The 14155-nt window shown below is 39.1% G+C and overlaps 1 protein-coding gene across 2 annotated transcripts in view; it reads right to left on the bottom strand.

The window, feature by feature from the left end:
* Positions 1-14155, bottom strand: part of MLIP (muscular LMNA interacting protein) — a 114986-nt gene that overhangs the window by 67039 nt on the left and 33792 nt on the right. For both annotated transcript variants that reach the window (XM_064508579.1, XM_026103046.2), the window contains exon 2: positions 1644-1802. In XM_064508579.1, coding sequence (XP_064364649.1) covers positions 1644-1802 — 159 coding nt within the window. The remainder of the gene's footprint in view (positions 1-1643; positions 1803-14155) is intronic.

The raw sequence follows: 14155 nt of genomic DNA, 5'->3' as shown, positions 1-14155 counted from the left end.
TCTCTGAAAAGGGCAAACAAAGGATCTGAGGTCAGAGAGCTTTACTGTGTATTTAAGAGTAAGCACTGCAGCACAGACCACAGTTGTTCTACATATTTCTGTGCTTTCCGTTACCAGTATGAAACCTCTCAAGTACGCTTTGAATAAGAGCAGGAATAGTGCAAGCTGGGCATATGATACGTACATCATCAAATCATTTGATATTGAACCTGCCAGAGCAAATAAAATTTCTCCTGGAGGAAGAATCAGGCAAAGGAATAGAAATATTGTGTACTGCAAAAGAAATCCTGTAGATGGGGCTCAAATTTGAATCCTGCTTGAAGAACATATAAGGACAAATTTCCACTGACAGCCTCAGGAGTTCCTGAAACTTAGTTCTTTAAAAAAATAAACAAACAAAACCCCTGGAATATAAGGGTAGACACCACAAGCGTGGGTTTGGGGGTGTTATTTGCATTATCTGTTGTTGTCGTGGGTTTGTTTTTTGTTCTTGTTTTTTGAAATATTGGCCAGGTTCTAGACAGTTTAGAAAAGAGAGTAAAAGGTGCTGTGAAGGTCTCAGTACTGCATTTCTCATTAGGAAAGTTTTCTCTCTCTAACCACATGTTAGAAGAAAAAGAGTGAGACAAATGTCAGTAATACCTGATTTTGCTTTGCCTGCGACACTGCTTATAGCAGAATCAATACTGAACAGTGGGGATGTAACTAATGAATGTGTTTATCTCAAGGATAATATTTCAGTGTATGTCTCTTCAAACATGTCCACTCCCTGCACAGACTTAATCCCTTTTTAGCAAGATGGGCCTCTGGAAATGCTGAAGCACATTGAGGTCAGAGGGCTATAAGCTCTTGTGAAGCTCCCTTTACGTGGGAGTGCAACAAGAACTGCAGCCCCAGCTACGTCCCAGGGAAGGAGCTGTTACCCAAGAGCAAAAGAGCACCGTGAGCATTAAAATTAACATGAGGGTTCTAGTTTCCTTTTAAATAGCATGGAACAAAATAAGAGGCAACACGTGGTGTGAGACAGGAAAGAATGAAGGAATAACAAAGACTGTGGGCTGGCTAAAGGCAGGAGAACCAGTAATGTAGTACTGTTGGTCTTGGGTTTTGCTCTCACAGGAAGTCATTGGGACAAACTTTCAGAAACAAAAAACAGGCTTTCTCTTTGACTGATGTATTACTACGTGGTTATGAAAGGGACTGGCACCTTAGCTGGCAGCCGCAGCACTGGCATTTACTGAGAGCAGGATCGAGTGACCAAGTCGTGGTGGATTCCCGTGTGGTAGTGCTCCCCTCACACCACCTTTGCACCTGTGGAGATCAGGAAGGCACCCCCCTCTCTGCCAAGAATATAGCATTGCGTGACTGACAGAGGACATTATTGAAAGGGGGACGGGTTTTCTTCACCCCCAATGTAAGCTCTTCTGAAGGGAAAGCAGAGTGTTGAGCAGACATCAGCCTTCTCTTGGGCAATGTTTCTGCATCTCTGGTAGACATGGAATTTGAAATCAAGCACAAGCCAAGAATTAGTTCAAGGAAAAGAGCATCAATTCAGGGATGCTCAGGACAGAATTTTCCATATCTTTTCAGAAAGTGACAAAATAAACATAAGTAAACCAAAATAAACATAAGTAAAATTCTACCTTATATGTAACTTCTTGATGGCTCAGACCCTTTGGCTCCTCTGGGATTCTCACAAGGAACTTAGAGACATCTACAACCTCAAAATGAGTTGGAAGTTGTCCAATAGATGGAACAAATGTGAAGGTCAATGGCTTGGTTCCAGATTCATGGGAAGAGACCTACAAAATACATAATGAATTCAGCTTTTTTGCCTGGATAAAGACTATTTTGAAATATGAAATAACATATCGCACTTGTATGAATTAGTTCTGCTATATAACTTACAAGTCTATTATTAACTATATTGGTCAACAGCTTTTGTATCAGGTCAGTGTATATTATATATAAAACATAAGATCTTTTTTACATAAACCAAAATACCCATATCCATCATACCTTGTCATATCCATCAACACCATATATATTCTAGTGGCCTGGTGCAGAGGACAGGAGAAAATTTGCTCAGTAATTTGGTATTTTTTACATCTCCCTGATCAGAAACAGAGAACCAAATTCTGTTCATTTCAGACTGCTTTTATCATTGTTGAACTCCACTTTAGTAGACCAACGGGATAAACACACTGCTGTATCTGGAAGCAATGTAGCCACCTAGAGTATTTTGCTGCACAACTTATAACAAATTGGAAAAACATTTCATCAACAAAAAGAAAGGAAAACTTGTTTATACCTTGTAATGCAAATGCAAATAATTCTGAGCAATATCTGGGATAAATTCTGCTTCAAGGAAAACATTTCCCTCCATTTTCTTTAGGCCATCCAGCCACATACACCAGCTGTGCGTGTGTCTGTCTTCTCATTTCTCCTTCCTCACCCTACATTCCCCTTAGGACACTGACTACAAAGAAAAGAAGAGAGACCAAGAGAAGGTGCCTTCACCTAAACATTCAGGTCAACATTCACAGCACTCTCCAATCACTTTTCCCCCCTTCACAGAAGATATCAAACTGGAAAAATAAGTCAGTGCTTTGCCAGTTATGAGGGAGAGGAACTGTGAAGGGCCTGACAAAGTGGCAGGTATGGTGAACCACAGCTCAGCCCAAACTACTGAACCAGACCCACTGATTTTCCCACTACTGGTTGGGGTATAAAATCTCTCTTACTGAGTCAAAACTATGGAATTTTTACCATTTTTCCTTGTTTTATCAGCTGATTCAAAGTCTGTAGTTGTTAATTTCTTTTTCAAGAAACTCAAAGATGCAGAGCCTTGAACTGGGTTGAGTTACACTGTTACAGAACAACAGGACTCTATTGCTTTGACTATTTTATTTGCTTCTTTGTTTAAAACCAAACATAAATTTGAAAACTCTGGCTCTCATTATGCTTCTTTGTAATTTGGATCTATATGCAAACAGCAATTATGGAACACAGTGAAATACATTCACATGACTCAGTCTTGTGGTGACTGGAATATTAAAAATGACAGGCACAGGTTTTCAGATTTTAAAAAATTAAATGAATGTTAATTCCACTATCTGAAAGCTATCTCCTAGAGGGCCTGTGTGAAACAGAGGCAGGTTATTTATGCAAACACTGCACACGGCTGTTTTCTCTACAGTTTGGGAGAAAATCTTGTTCTCTGAGCCACACACAGAACAAATTTCCGGGTGTCCACCTCTAATTCTGAAAGAATAAATTGTTACGATTTTTGAAAGTGAAATAAACATCTGAATAAATGCATCTCAGTTCTGAAACTGGGCACGTATATTCACAAGCTCACGTGAATAAGTTACTTTATAGACATAGTTACAGATGTAGATGAAGTGATAGAGGGAAAAGATGGTCTCTTGACTTCCTCCCCTCACCTCACACAGGCGGCCAAGCACAGGCGTGCATGATGCACAGCCTGAAGCAGTGGCAGAGTGGTGTTTGCTCCATATTGCCCTGGAATGGTGTTTTCCTGGAATGGTATTGTATTCTGGATGACGTTTTACTCGAGGGAGGAACAACATAGCTCTGTCCTTCTCTCAGCAGCCAAGGTACCCAAGTCTGACCCATGTTTTTCATAAAGCAGTGATACAATTTTCAAATGCAAAGCTGACATGGTAAATACATCGTCCTTGCTCATGCTGCAAGCTCGCAGAGTACCTTAAGTGCTCAAGCACATACTTATTAGCTAACAAGAGCAGGTCCCTGGCATGGAGCCTGGGCCACAGATGCCACCCTACCACCTGCTGTCCACAAAGGTACTCCCAAAGAAGCAGGATTACCTGCCCTCAAGCAGCAGCATCTCTCATATTAGCATGATTTATGTACAGCTCACACCATCCATCATGGTCTCACATCACACCTGTGTCTCCACTGACATTAGCTGGAGATGGCCTTTGATTTCCTGCCGCTCTATGGCTGGTCTTTGATCTCCCAGCTCCAGTCAAGAAATGCATCTAGTGACTCTGGCTACCTCAGTCACCTTCATTAGCATTTTCCCTTCCTACCTCCCCTTCTTTTCACGCACTTGTTTGATACTTGACATTAGCTACTTTGTACCAGTGAGTATTCTTGTGTCAGAGGGTAATATCTCCCAGCACAAAATATTCCTTACAGCAGAAAAAGGAAGAGAGAGAGGAAAAAGTGTGTAAATAGCAAGCCTTCACACAAGTAGAATTATAGAAAATTCTAATCATCAAATGTATTAGTATAACTAAACTCCCAGCACTTTATTTATATATTTGTAATGAGGAAATGCAAACAATAAAGTCAAGTTAAGAGGATCCAGATTATTGAGAGGGGTAGATCTTGCCAACACCCCCCCCCCCCCCCCCCCCCAGAATTCCCAAAGTCTAATTCTGCACTGTGTATCATCCTGCACTCTTAATTTTATTGCTTTGGTAGAAAAATGAAAGAGCACAATGAAGAACTTCTTACTGCATTCGTCCTGAACACATCAGAGAAACAGTCATCAGAACTGATTCCAAGCTAAAATTAAGCTTGAAAAACATATATAAAGATGAGGAAGCTAGAATATTTTTTTCAACTGGAAGAAGCCATTAAATATGGCATTAGTTATATCCCCTAGTATATTTTATTTTTGTTAAAGTTTAAAATGTTTAAAACAACAAATGGAATTACTGCATTACAGAAAGTTTTAAGTAGCCAAATACTGTGTGAAGCAGTGTATAGATAGTGCACTGCTCTTAGATTCACCCATACACATAGGAAACAGGGACGTCTAGCAGGTAAAACTGGTGATGCAATCTAGGCTGCAGCACAGAAACCTAGACCATGAGCAAGTATCACAAGACTAGTCAGAAAACCTAAATGTTTCTATTACCAGAAAGACCAAAGAAAGAAAAGACCAAAAATAAAAAAAAAAGTTTAAAAATATCTTTTAAGTGGTTGTTTCCATTTTACTGATTTCAGAAAAAAAAAATTTACCAATGCTCTGTTACATTTTAATATTTAAAATGCTTTTATATTTGTAATTCTTTAAACTAAAAAAGTGGAACATTTTTCTATTATTTGTTTTAAAGTTTTCAATAGATTTTAGCCCTATGGCCTTTAGTTTTTACTCATTTCTCCTATTTTTTCCAGAAAATGAAATAAAATGTAAAAATGAGATGGTGAGAAGCAAAACGATCACTTACTTACATTCTTCTTTTTTCTTTTTTCCCCTCAGAAGGAGAAAGGCTTTTGCATCTTTTTTTGTATAATCATTTCATTTACTGTATCTTTCTAGCTGATGTTTCTATTCTTGAAGAGCTGAAGGAAATGATCAGGATGGACTTTATTTCTTTGAAGAATATCAATTATAGGAATTAATATAAATAACATTTGAATATCCATTAGGGGGATATAAGCTTCTGTATGATATGCTGCTTAGTAGTTTCAAGAGGAGAAACTTATTCTAGTTGACTTCCATGACTTTCTATGTCATTAATTTACAAACAGGTTTGTTGCATAATTCATGCCTTCAATTTACAACTGGCCTAAGAGTAGCAAATTAAATTATATTAAATATTATTTTTATTACCATGGCATCTATACTCCTCACTTGTAGAGCACATTTATTGTCTTGGGTACTTTATGAAGACAAATGAACACTTTTATCTAATTCGCTCAGTCTTTACACGTTCAGCATACTGCCTGTTTTGGGATTTAAACTGAGGTCCTATCGTGGATTTCCTTCAGGAATACAGATCGCTAACATGAAATTGAATCTGCTGGTTTGCATTACCACTTCTCCCACTGATTTTCTAATGCAGGTAATTTCACTAATAAAATAACACCCTGAGAAAATCTTACCACTGAGGTACAAAGTGCTTCCTTTTGAGGCTATTTATTTACTTGCTTAAAGGACAGAAAAAAGGAATATATGCAAAAATAATAGCAAAATAACAAATGTGTGTATCATACCATGGAAACATGCTGACTGACGTGTGGTTTTGGTCAGAGCTCAAGTTCACATGCCTGCAATTCCTGCGCGCTAAACATAGCTCCGACATACAGAGCGCGGCTAAATCCTCACGCACAGCTGGCAAGAGGAGCCTCCCTGAAACACGCCCTGCACCGCGCAGCCTCCTCTCAGGCTCCTCTCCTGTATCCAAAGTCAAGTCAAACCATAGACTAGATCTTGTCTCCTCCTGGAGGCAGAGAACAAGGCCGGTCTGTTACAAATGAAATTACCTGCTAATGAAGTGTAAGAATCTTCAGCATATTTTCATTTCCTGACTTATCATAGCTATCACAGTAACATAATACAGATTAGCCGATTATTTTGTAATGTGAGCTCTGGCTCATCTAAAACCTTTTGCAAACAGCCGCAGATGATCATCTGAACACCAGCCTTATAGCTCTGAAACTTCAGTGGAAAAGTTAAATCCATTCCAAAAGTCCAGGATGAAATTACAGCTCTGCTGCAGTTTGTGCCAAAATTCCCATTGACAGCTGTGGTCCAGGATGTTTCCCAAGCCGTTCACCTAGCTCTGTTAGGTACGCATTGTATTATCTTAAATAAATCACTTAGCCTCTTCCCGTACAGCAGAACACACTGAAACTCACGTGGAGAAAAATATTTTTTGAAAATTCATGTGTATAAAGTTCTAGAAAAGGACAATGAAATAATGTAGTATAAAATGGTAATCTATTATTTGAAATGCAAGAGTTCATGCAACTGAAATGTTTCTTTTCAAGAATCACTTTAATTAGCTCTTCAGCACAGCAGACTTTGTACAACCATAATTGCTCTTTCACACTGGTCTGAACAGATGCAAGTGAGCATGGTGTAAAGTAAGCAAATATGACCTTTAATTTCCTCTTTTGCAATGGGGGGGTAAAATATCCTGCCTGTCACATTTAATTAACTTAATTAAGTGCAGCTTGACTAAATGCTTGTACAACAGTAGGCCTTAAGAGGACCTGGATGTGTGTTTTAGGTACCACTGAGATCCTTAAAGTCCTTAGTCACTCTAGTCTCCTAAAACTCCTAGGAAGCAACGTCTCCCAAGCTAAAAACAGCTCTACAGTAACAGGCCCCACCTGCTCTTGGCCCTCACTCATAGGCAGACCCCGGGGCAGGCTCCAGGTGGGCGCTCCCATGCTGAGCCTGCCTCCAGCCGCCCCTCGGCGGGGTCACGGTCCCCTTCGTGCCATCCGGCATTCAGGTTGCTGTGCCGATCAATTGGAAATGACCCAGAGAGGGTGCTTCTGAGATTTTGCCCAGTTTTTCCATGGGGCAGCCAGGCTTGCCACTCCAGTCTCATGTAGAAGGCAGCGAAGGATTGAAAAAAGTAGATTGGAAAAATTTGGAAGCTGATTGCCAAAGAAAATTACAAAAATGTGGTGCTGTCTAGCATGCCTGTTGCTTATCGGATAACTCGATCTTCTGTCTAAGTTCAGTGTCTGTAGATATATAAAAATAGCTACACCTACACTTAGGTACTGGATATAGGAGTTCATATGTACAGTATATATACTGGCATATACACATACATACACACACACAGACATGCTGATATGACCATCAGAAAGACTGCACACTGCTAGCAGCCTTAGCAAAACAGCAGCAAGGTACAAGTGATCCCAGTCTTTCAGCCCTTTTGTGGGTAACTCCACCTCAATTATTCCGTAAGAAATCTAATGTTAACCCGAAACGATGGTTTTGCTGTAAAAGTTGCTTGTGATCTCAGCCCCACAGCAGAGTCCCAGACTGCTGCTGTCCTACTCACAGCATTCTCTGAACACGGTCTCCTAAAAGTGCATGACGTAATTTCCCTTATTTTCTTTTCCCAAAAGCTGCCTCTATCAGTAAGCGGATATAATTACCAAATCAAGCACTGCGAATAGAAATAAACTGTGCTTGTAGCTGTCAGAGTTAAGAGATCAGTCTTGGGGGATGATGTTAACAAGGAGCCTCAATTTTATGGCATCAGCCATGTGCACTTTGGTTGCTAAGGCACTGGAGGAGCTGAATGCGCGTGGGGTTTCAGCGCGACCGGCTGCCTGTCCATGGAGCTGCGCACAGGGCTTGTCCGGGCAGGCGTGAGACAATCCTGCCCTGACACACAGTGTCTCTAGCCTGCACGAACTGCGCAAGGCATCTGGTCTTGTACCCCACCCTTGGGGCTCGGTACTAATTCGGATGCAGCAGATATGAGAGGGTTTCCCATTCACACAACATGCCTGATCATTTTTGAGGGACCACTTTCCTGCTTTATTTATACATAACTGAAAAAAAAAGTACTGGTACATCTTCACTTCAGCAGATAAGTTTTTGAGGGACACTTTAAATGGCTCCAGGTTTGCAGTGGTGTGAAATCCCTTGTGGGCTTCAGTGAGGGTGTGCTGGGCTTCAGGGGGCTCTCCATGAGCTGTGTCTTACAGCAAACTCGTTGTTCGCACAAACTCTTTAGCAGTTTTGCACATATGCTGCCGTGCTGACAGTCTCTGTAAGCTTTCCCAGGTATAATTCTCTCCACGATACCTCAGCACGGATTTTAAATGCACCTGTGATCCAAGTCTGGGCTTTCTGCAATAAGAAACGGCTAGTCACGACCCATCATGCCACCGTCACCAGGCACAGTAGCCCTTATCCTAAAAGTATGTGCCTCAGACCTGAAGGACCACAGGTTTGGGCTCGCATTCATTGTCACTTATAGCACTTTCAGCAAAGCAAACGGCCCCTCTCCAGGAGGGGTGCAAGACAGAGTTTAAAAACCAGGGAAACTCTCCTTGCGCTGAGACTCCAGCTACCTCCAGATGACTTGAATATGTCTGTTCTCTCTGCAGCACATTCATAGTTCCTGTCACTGCCTGCCACCCCCAAATACAAAAAAACAGCTCCACCTGTGCTCACTTAGGTGAGCACAAAAAAGCAGAGATGCTGTCACTCCTGTACATCCTGTAGACGCTTACACATGCGCTTCCCACTTACAGCACTCGCCTTTATTTTGGCTGTCTCTTGTTGCCTGAAATTTTCCCTTTTCTCTCATTTCCCTCTTTTATTACTTTTGTTTATTCTCAGCTAAACACTGATAAAAGCATATTTAATTTTTGGATATCTTTTTCAGGTCCGGCTTAAAAAAAAATACCCAAAACACATTTTCATTTTTGAAAACTTTAAAAAGTAAGGTTTTTTGAAGGTTAAACCATTTTGGCCAAGTCTGGTTTAATTGGAAAGAAACTTTTCATTTAAAACTAATTGATCTGAACAGAGAAAATAAAATATTGATATGATTTGCTCTTGGCAGCACAGATTCTATCGAGTTGTCTCCTGTGTTCAGATTCCTCCACTGTTACAAAACTTCCATTTTCATTTCTTTTAAAACACTGAAGCATGACATTTTCAAAAGATACCGCCTTTCCCAAACTGCTACATCTTGTGTCTGGGCATTTTTCTCACTAAAGGGCTACATTTTAGAGCAGGGAACCAACGGATATAAAGAAAAAGGTACAGCTGTACAGCTTAGATTTTCGAAGGTGATGCATCTGACACCCACATATCTATGACAGATAATAGTACAGCTTTCACACTTAAAAGTTATCTCCCTAATTGATCACAACATATTCTCAGATATGATTTTCAAGAAAGCTATCTGGTATCTGGATTTTTCAGCTTTTTGATCAACCAGAAATTTGTATTAAAAAGAAATCAGATGCTTTAAGAGATTTTATAAAATGCAAATTAAAAGCTTCATCTTGATCCACTCTTCTATGACCAGACTGAGGAGTTCAGTTTATCCCCTGCCATTCCACCGGGCAGCAGTGAATGTCTTAGAGCACCAACCAGCCCAGATCCTGGGACTCCATTTCATGGACAAGAGGTCTGAACCTGGAGATATTCTCATTGGTGTTGCATTGGAGACACACAGAACATTTTGGAAAAATGCCAGAGGATAAATTTTCAGTTAACTGACCATAGGTGGAGGCAGCTGGTGTTGTGCTCTGTTAAGGAATGGGTTATGTCCCCCTGTATAATCAGCAATAGAGTTCATATGAGAAACCACACCACCCTTTAAGTTACCTGTCCAAGGGATTTCACAAGGGATGAATAGGAGCCTCTCCACAAGCACTCTTACCTGTTCTCTGCCAGGAAAACTCAGTGGGCTGATAATACAGATGTTGCTTTCCCCGTCTGCTGTTTGCAATGTGTAGAGCCAGCTTGGAGGAAAATGGGAAATGAACTTTCTAGGCTGTGAAGAAATATGTGTGATAAAACTGAAGAAGAGGTCCTATTTTTCCCTCCTCAGCAATGATTTTTCAGAGGTCCTTTTACGAAGCTATTTTCTGAGTAGGTCTGTGTGGGCCCAGAAGAATGCTGGCTACAAAGAGTAATTATTCAAGCACTCAGCTACAATCATACAAAATTGTAAACATGAGTAGCTGTTTGCTTCTTCCATATGTTCACAGGAGGACAGGGTGATAAACTTAGGATTTTGTTTTCTTCTCTTTGCTGATCATTAAAAAGCAGCCACCTCTTAACATTTAACCTGAGCTTTAATTTTCCCAGATGCCAAATATACTGCATGTTTAACAATGGCAGGGTCATATTCACAGCAATTCACATCTACTTGGAAGAATAGCTACACTTGTTCTAATTAAATCTTTTTTTTTCTTTTTGACAAAAGCATTTCTGTGAAGAACTGTCATTTTACAAACTTCACTTTGTCTCATCAAAAAAATTATTTTCAGTTTTGAACACTGGAATAATCAGGCAGCTAAATACAATCATGCACCATTCCTTGGATACTTTAGAGTGTAGGAGAAAGAATAGAAGCAGATTTTCCACAGGAGACTGTACATTTTGTACCAGGAACAAGCATAATTTCTTTAGCTGATAAATCTAGGCAGCCTGCAAACTGAACTGAATACTCAGCTCTGCCTCGGGCTTCCTGGGCAACCTTGAGCAAGTGCCTATAGCCTTGTCTATATTAAAATATTCTGGCAATCCATAGCTAACTGCAACTTCAGTTTTCACCATATATTCCCAGATACCCTACATTCACATATTTTTTGACTACTTTAGATGAATATATCATACAGAGTTAGCAATTGCTAGCCTTATAGCTTAGAACAACTTTCACCTCTCCTGTTTCCTTATCTAAGAATGACATATGGCACCTATCAAAATCCACATTTGAATACAACGAAGAAGCTCTTCATAACTAGGATAATTCTGTTATGATTGTCATCTTTAGCTTTGTCAAGTTCTAGTTTGATCCTCCAAGCCATATTCCTGCAAAAACAGAAGTGTAAATGATGATGTTAACTTTCGCAATCGTGTTTTTCTTCTGCCTAGCTTTATGCTCTTGGTCTTATATTTCAGTGTCTGTTAACATGCCCACTGACCAGTAATTCTTTCCTTTCTCTTTTTATTTCATCTCTCATTACCCAGGTTTCTCTTGGTCACTCATCTCTCCACTACCAGTTTGCAAACTACATTTAAATTATGGTACCTAAAGTTTTCAGCATCTGAAGCAGGCCTCCAGAAAGTGAGAAGATACAGTGTATTCATGCTCATTTTCATGATCATGTATGCTACTAATGCCAGGGTCCTAAAGAAAAATCTTCCAAATTTGAGCAAAATCCAAAGTTATCTTTCAAAGTGTTCTTTCAGCCAAAAGACTTTCAGCTGAAAATGTGGAAATAACATTGTCTCTAGAGATACAATAAACTAACAAAAAGGATCACAGCATCATAAAAAAGGCAGATGACATTTTTAACGAACAGAAACTACACATTGTCATTCACTTCCTACCCAGATTTTCTTCTAAAGGTTTTAGTATGAGCATAGAGCAGACAATGTAGCAGAAAACACTTTTCCATGTAGTAACAAAGTAGTTTTCATGTAGCAACAAAGAAGGATTCAGTGCTGATTCCTATGAATTTCAGCTTTCATGTAGCATCTTCACTCTAAGCTATTGAAGGAAGTCATGGGCAGAATAATCATAGTTTTAGATTAAAGAAGCAATTTAGTTCATTTGTTGCCAGCACTTCTATCTGAGAGATTTTATCAGCATTTTCATCTGATTAAACATTTCAAATATCACATTTCCTATAATATCCCCAAATAAACTCAGCACTATCAAAACTGATTCTGAAAGCAATTCCAATCTATTCCATACAGCTCCTTAATCTACCTTCCTCACCAGGGAAAACTGGTTGCCTTCAAGTTGTGCATTAAATCACATAGCTAACATATGTCACATGGGATGTAGTCTTTCTCTCATCTTGTCGAACAGTTTAGCATTTTGATTCTTTCAGGCGTGTTTTTCAAGTCATAGTTATCTTGGGCAAAGCCTTTGTATTAGCTAAAGCCAAAAATGCATACTCTGTGCTTTATATTACAATCTTTATATTCTAAAATTCTGCAGCCTGTCAAACAGACATTTATTCCTTTAGCCTCAGTAGTGGACGACCTTGTGGTTTCCTGAAAGCGGAGTTAGGGAGAACATTGCTTGCTTACTGAGATATTCTGAAATGTAGGGATTGAGGAGACCTGCCTCCATCTGCCGAAAGACAAAGCCCTGCCAGACTTCAGATGTGCCAAATTGTTACCATTTGGACAGTTCTTTGCCGAGAGTTACTTGCAGTAAGGCAAATTTTACCTGAGAACTGAGTAAAAATGGATATGATTTCTGAGCTTAGCCTTAGCTTTAGAAAAGAAAGAAATATGTCTTGGATGCCAACTAAAAATTATTTCTGTCACATTAGAAATAGAGAAGAACCATTTATCAGCATGTTCACAATTATATCTACATTATTATGATAAGAGTTTGATTTGATTGAAGAACAACTAAAATCCTCAATTCTAAGGAAGAGTCAACTTCAAAAGCTCTGAAAAATGATATTACATTCACACAGTTTGTTGTGAACAGAGAAAGCTTGCTATTTTTCACCCATCTCCTAAGAAGTGTATTTTAGATGGAAATGAAGATTGCAATTCTAAAACAGAAATCAAGAGGTAAATTCAAATGTTAAAAAACTTAGAATGTTTCAGTTATTCATTTGTTATTTTGAGATATTATTCAAAGTTTTATTTTCCACTAGCATAGGTCATTAAACTAGACATCAAAAATAAATCCTTGATTTAAATTCAGGAGCAAAGACCCTATAACTCATATATTACTTTCTAACTCAATGTTTTGACAACTTAGAAGATTTACAGATGATAAACATACTTGGACTTATGAAAGTCTCCTTCCCATGTTTCACCCAAGAAGTCTTGCTAGAATTCTTTATCCCAGATATTATATATCCTATGAACAATATCAAAAAATCACAAGTGGTTGTAATAAAGTTTTCACATCTGTATGCACAAAGTATGCAGTCTGAAAGCTCCATAATGAATGTCTTGTGAAACAGTTTCCAAAGGTTTACAGAATATCTAAGCTCAAAGTATAAGTAATAAAAAGACCCCTAAAACTGTAAGTCATGCATTAAGAACATCTTAACAGTAAAGTGTTGGCAATTCAATATAATCTTATTTGTGTATGCTTTGTGGTAAGGCTTCAGGTTATTTTTAAAAATTTGTCTTAACTTAGCTTTTAAGAAAAGGGCTTTTGTGTACTGTCTCTGACAAATTCTGTCTTTTTCATGATAGTAGATTTTACATTCCTTCTGATTACAGCTGTTTCTTTGGGGGGAAAAAAGTGATTAGGGGCTCAATCTTGCAAACATTATCCAGCTGAGGTATGATGTACATCAGAAGCAATGGGAGAGCTCAGCCATGCAAGAAAAGCTCAAGGCACTTGTATGTGCAGGATCAGTCCTTTTCTCTGAAATGTCCTTTCTTCAAGTTTTAAAGGAAATGTAATAAATGGCCACTGCAGTTTGTCAAAAAAACAGTTACCTCATACTGATAAGTCTTTACAACTGTTGTCTCTGATTTTGCACGTGCCCCACTTGTTAGGTCTTCTTTGTTAATCAGCCAGAAACTGGCACTGAGAAAAAAAATGTGAAAATTAAGGAAATGAAACAAGTTATTTTTGGAAGTGACTCAAAAGCCCTCTTGTACCAAGTACTTACTTTTTCTCTGCTTCCCAGAAAAGATCCTTGTACAAAATTACTGAACATACTA

The sequence above is a fragment of the Dromaius novaehollandiae genome, chromosome 3, assembly GCF_036370855.1.
Source record: "Dromaius novaehollandiae isolate bDroNov1 chromosome 3, bDroNov1.hap1, whole genome shotgun sequence".
NCBI classification, from domain to species: Eukaryota; Metazoa; Chordata; class Aves; order Casuariiformes; family Dromaiidae; genus Dromaius; species Dromaius novaehollandiae.
The sequence above is the reverse complement of the archived record's forward strand: the minus strand, read 5'-3'. Positions and strand labels throughout refer to the sequence as shown.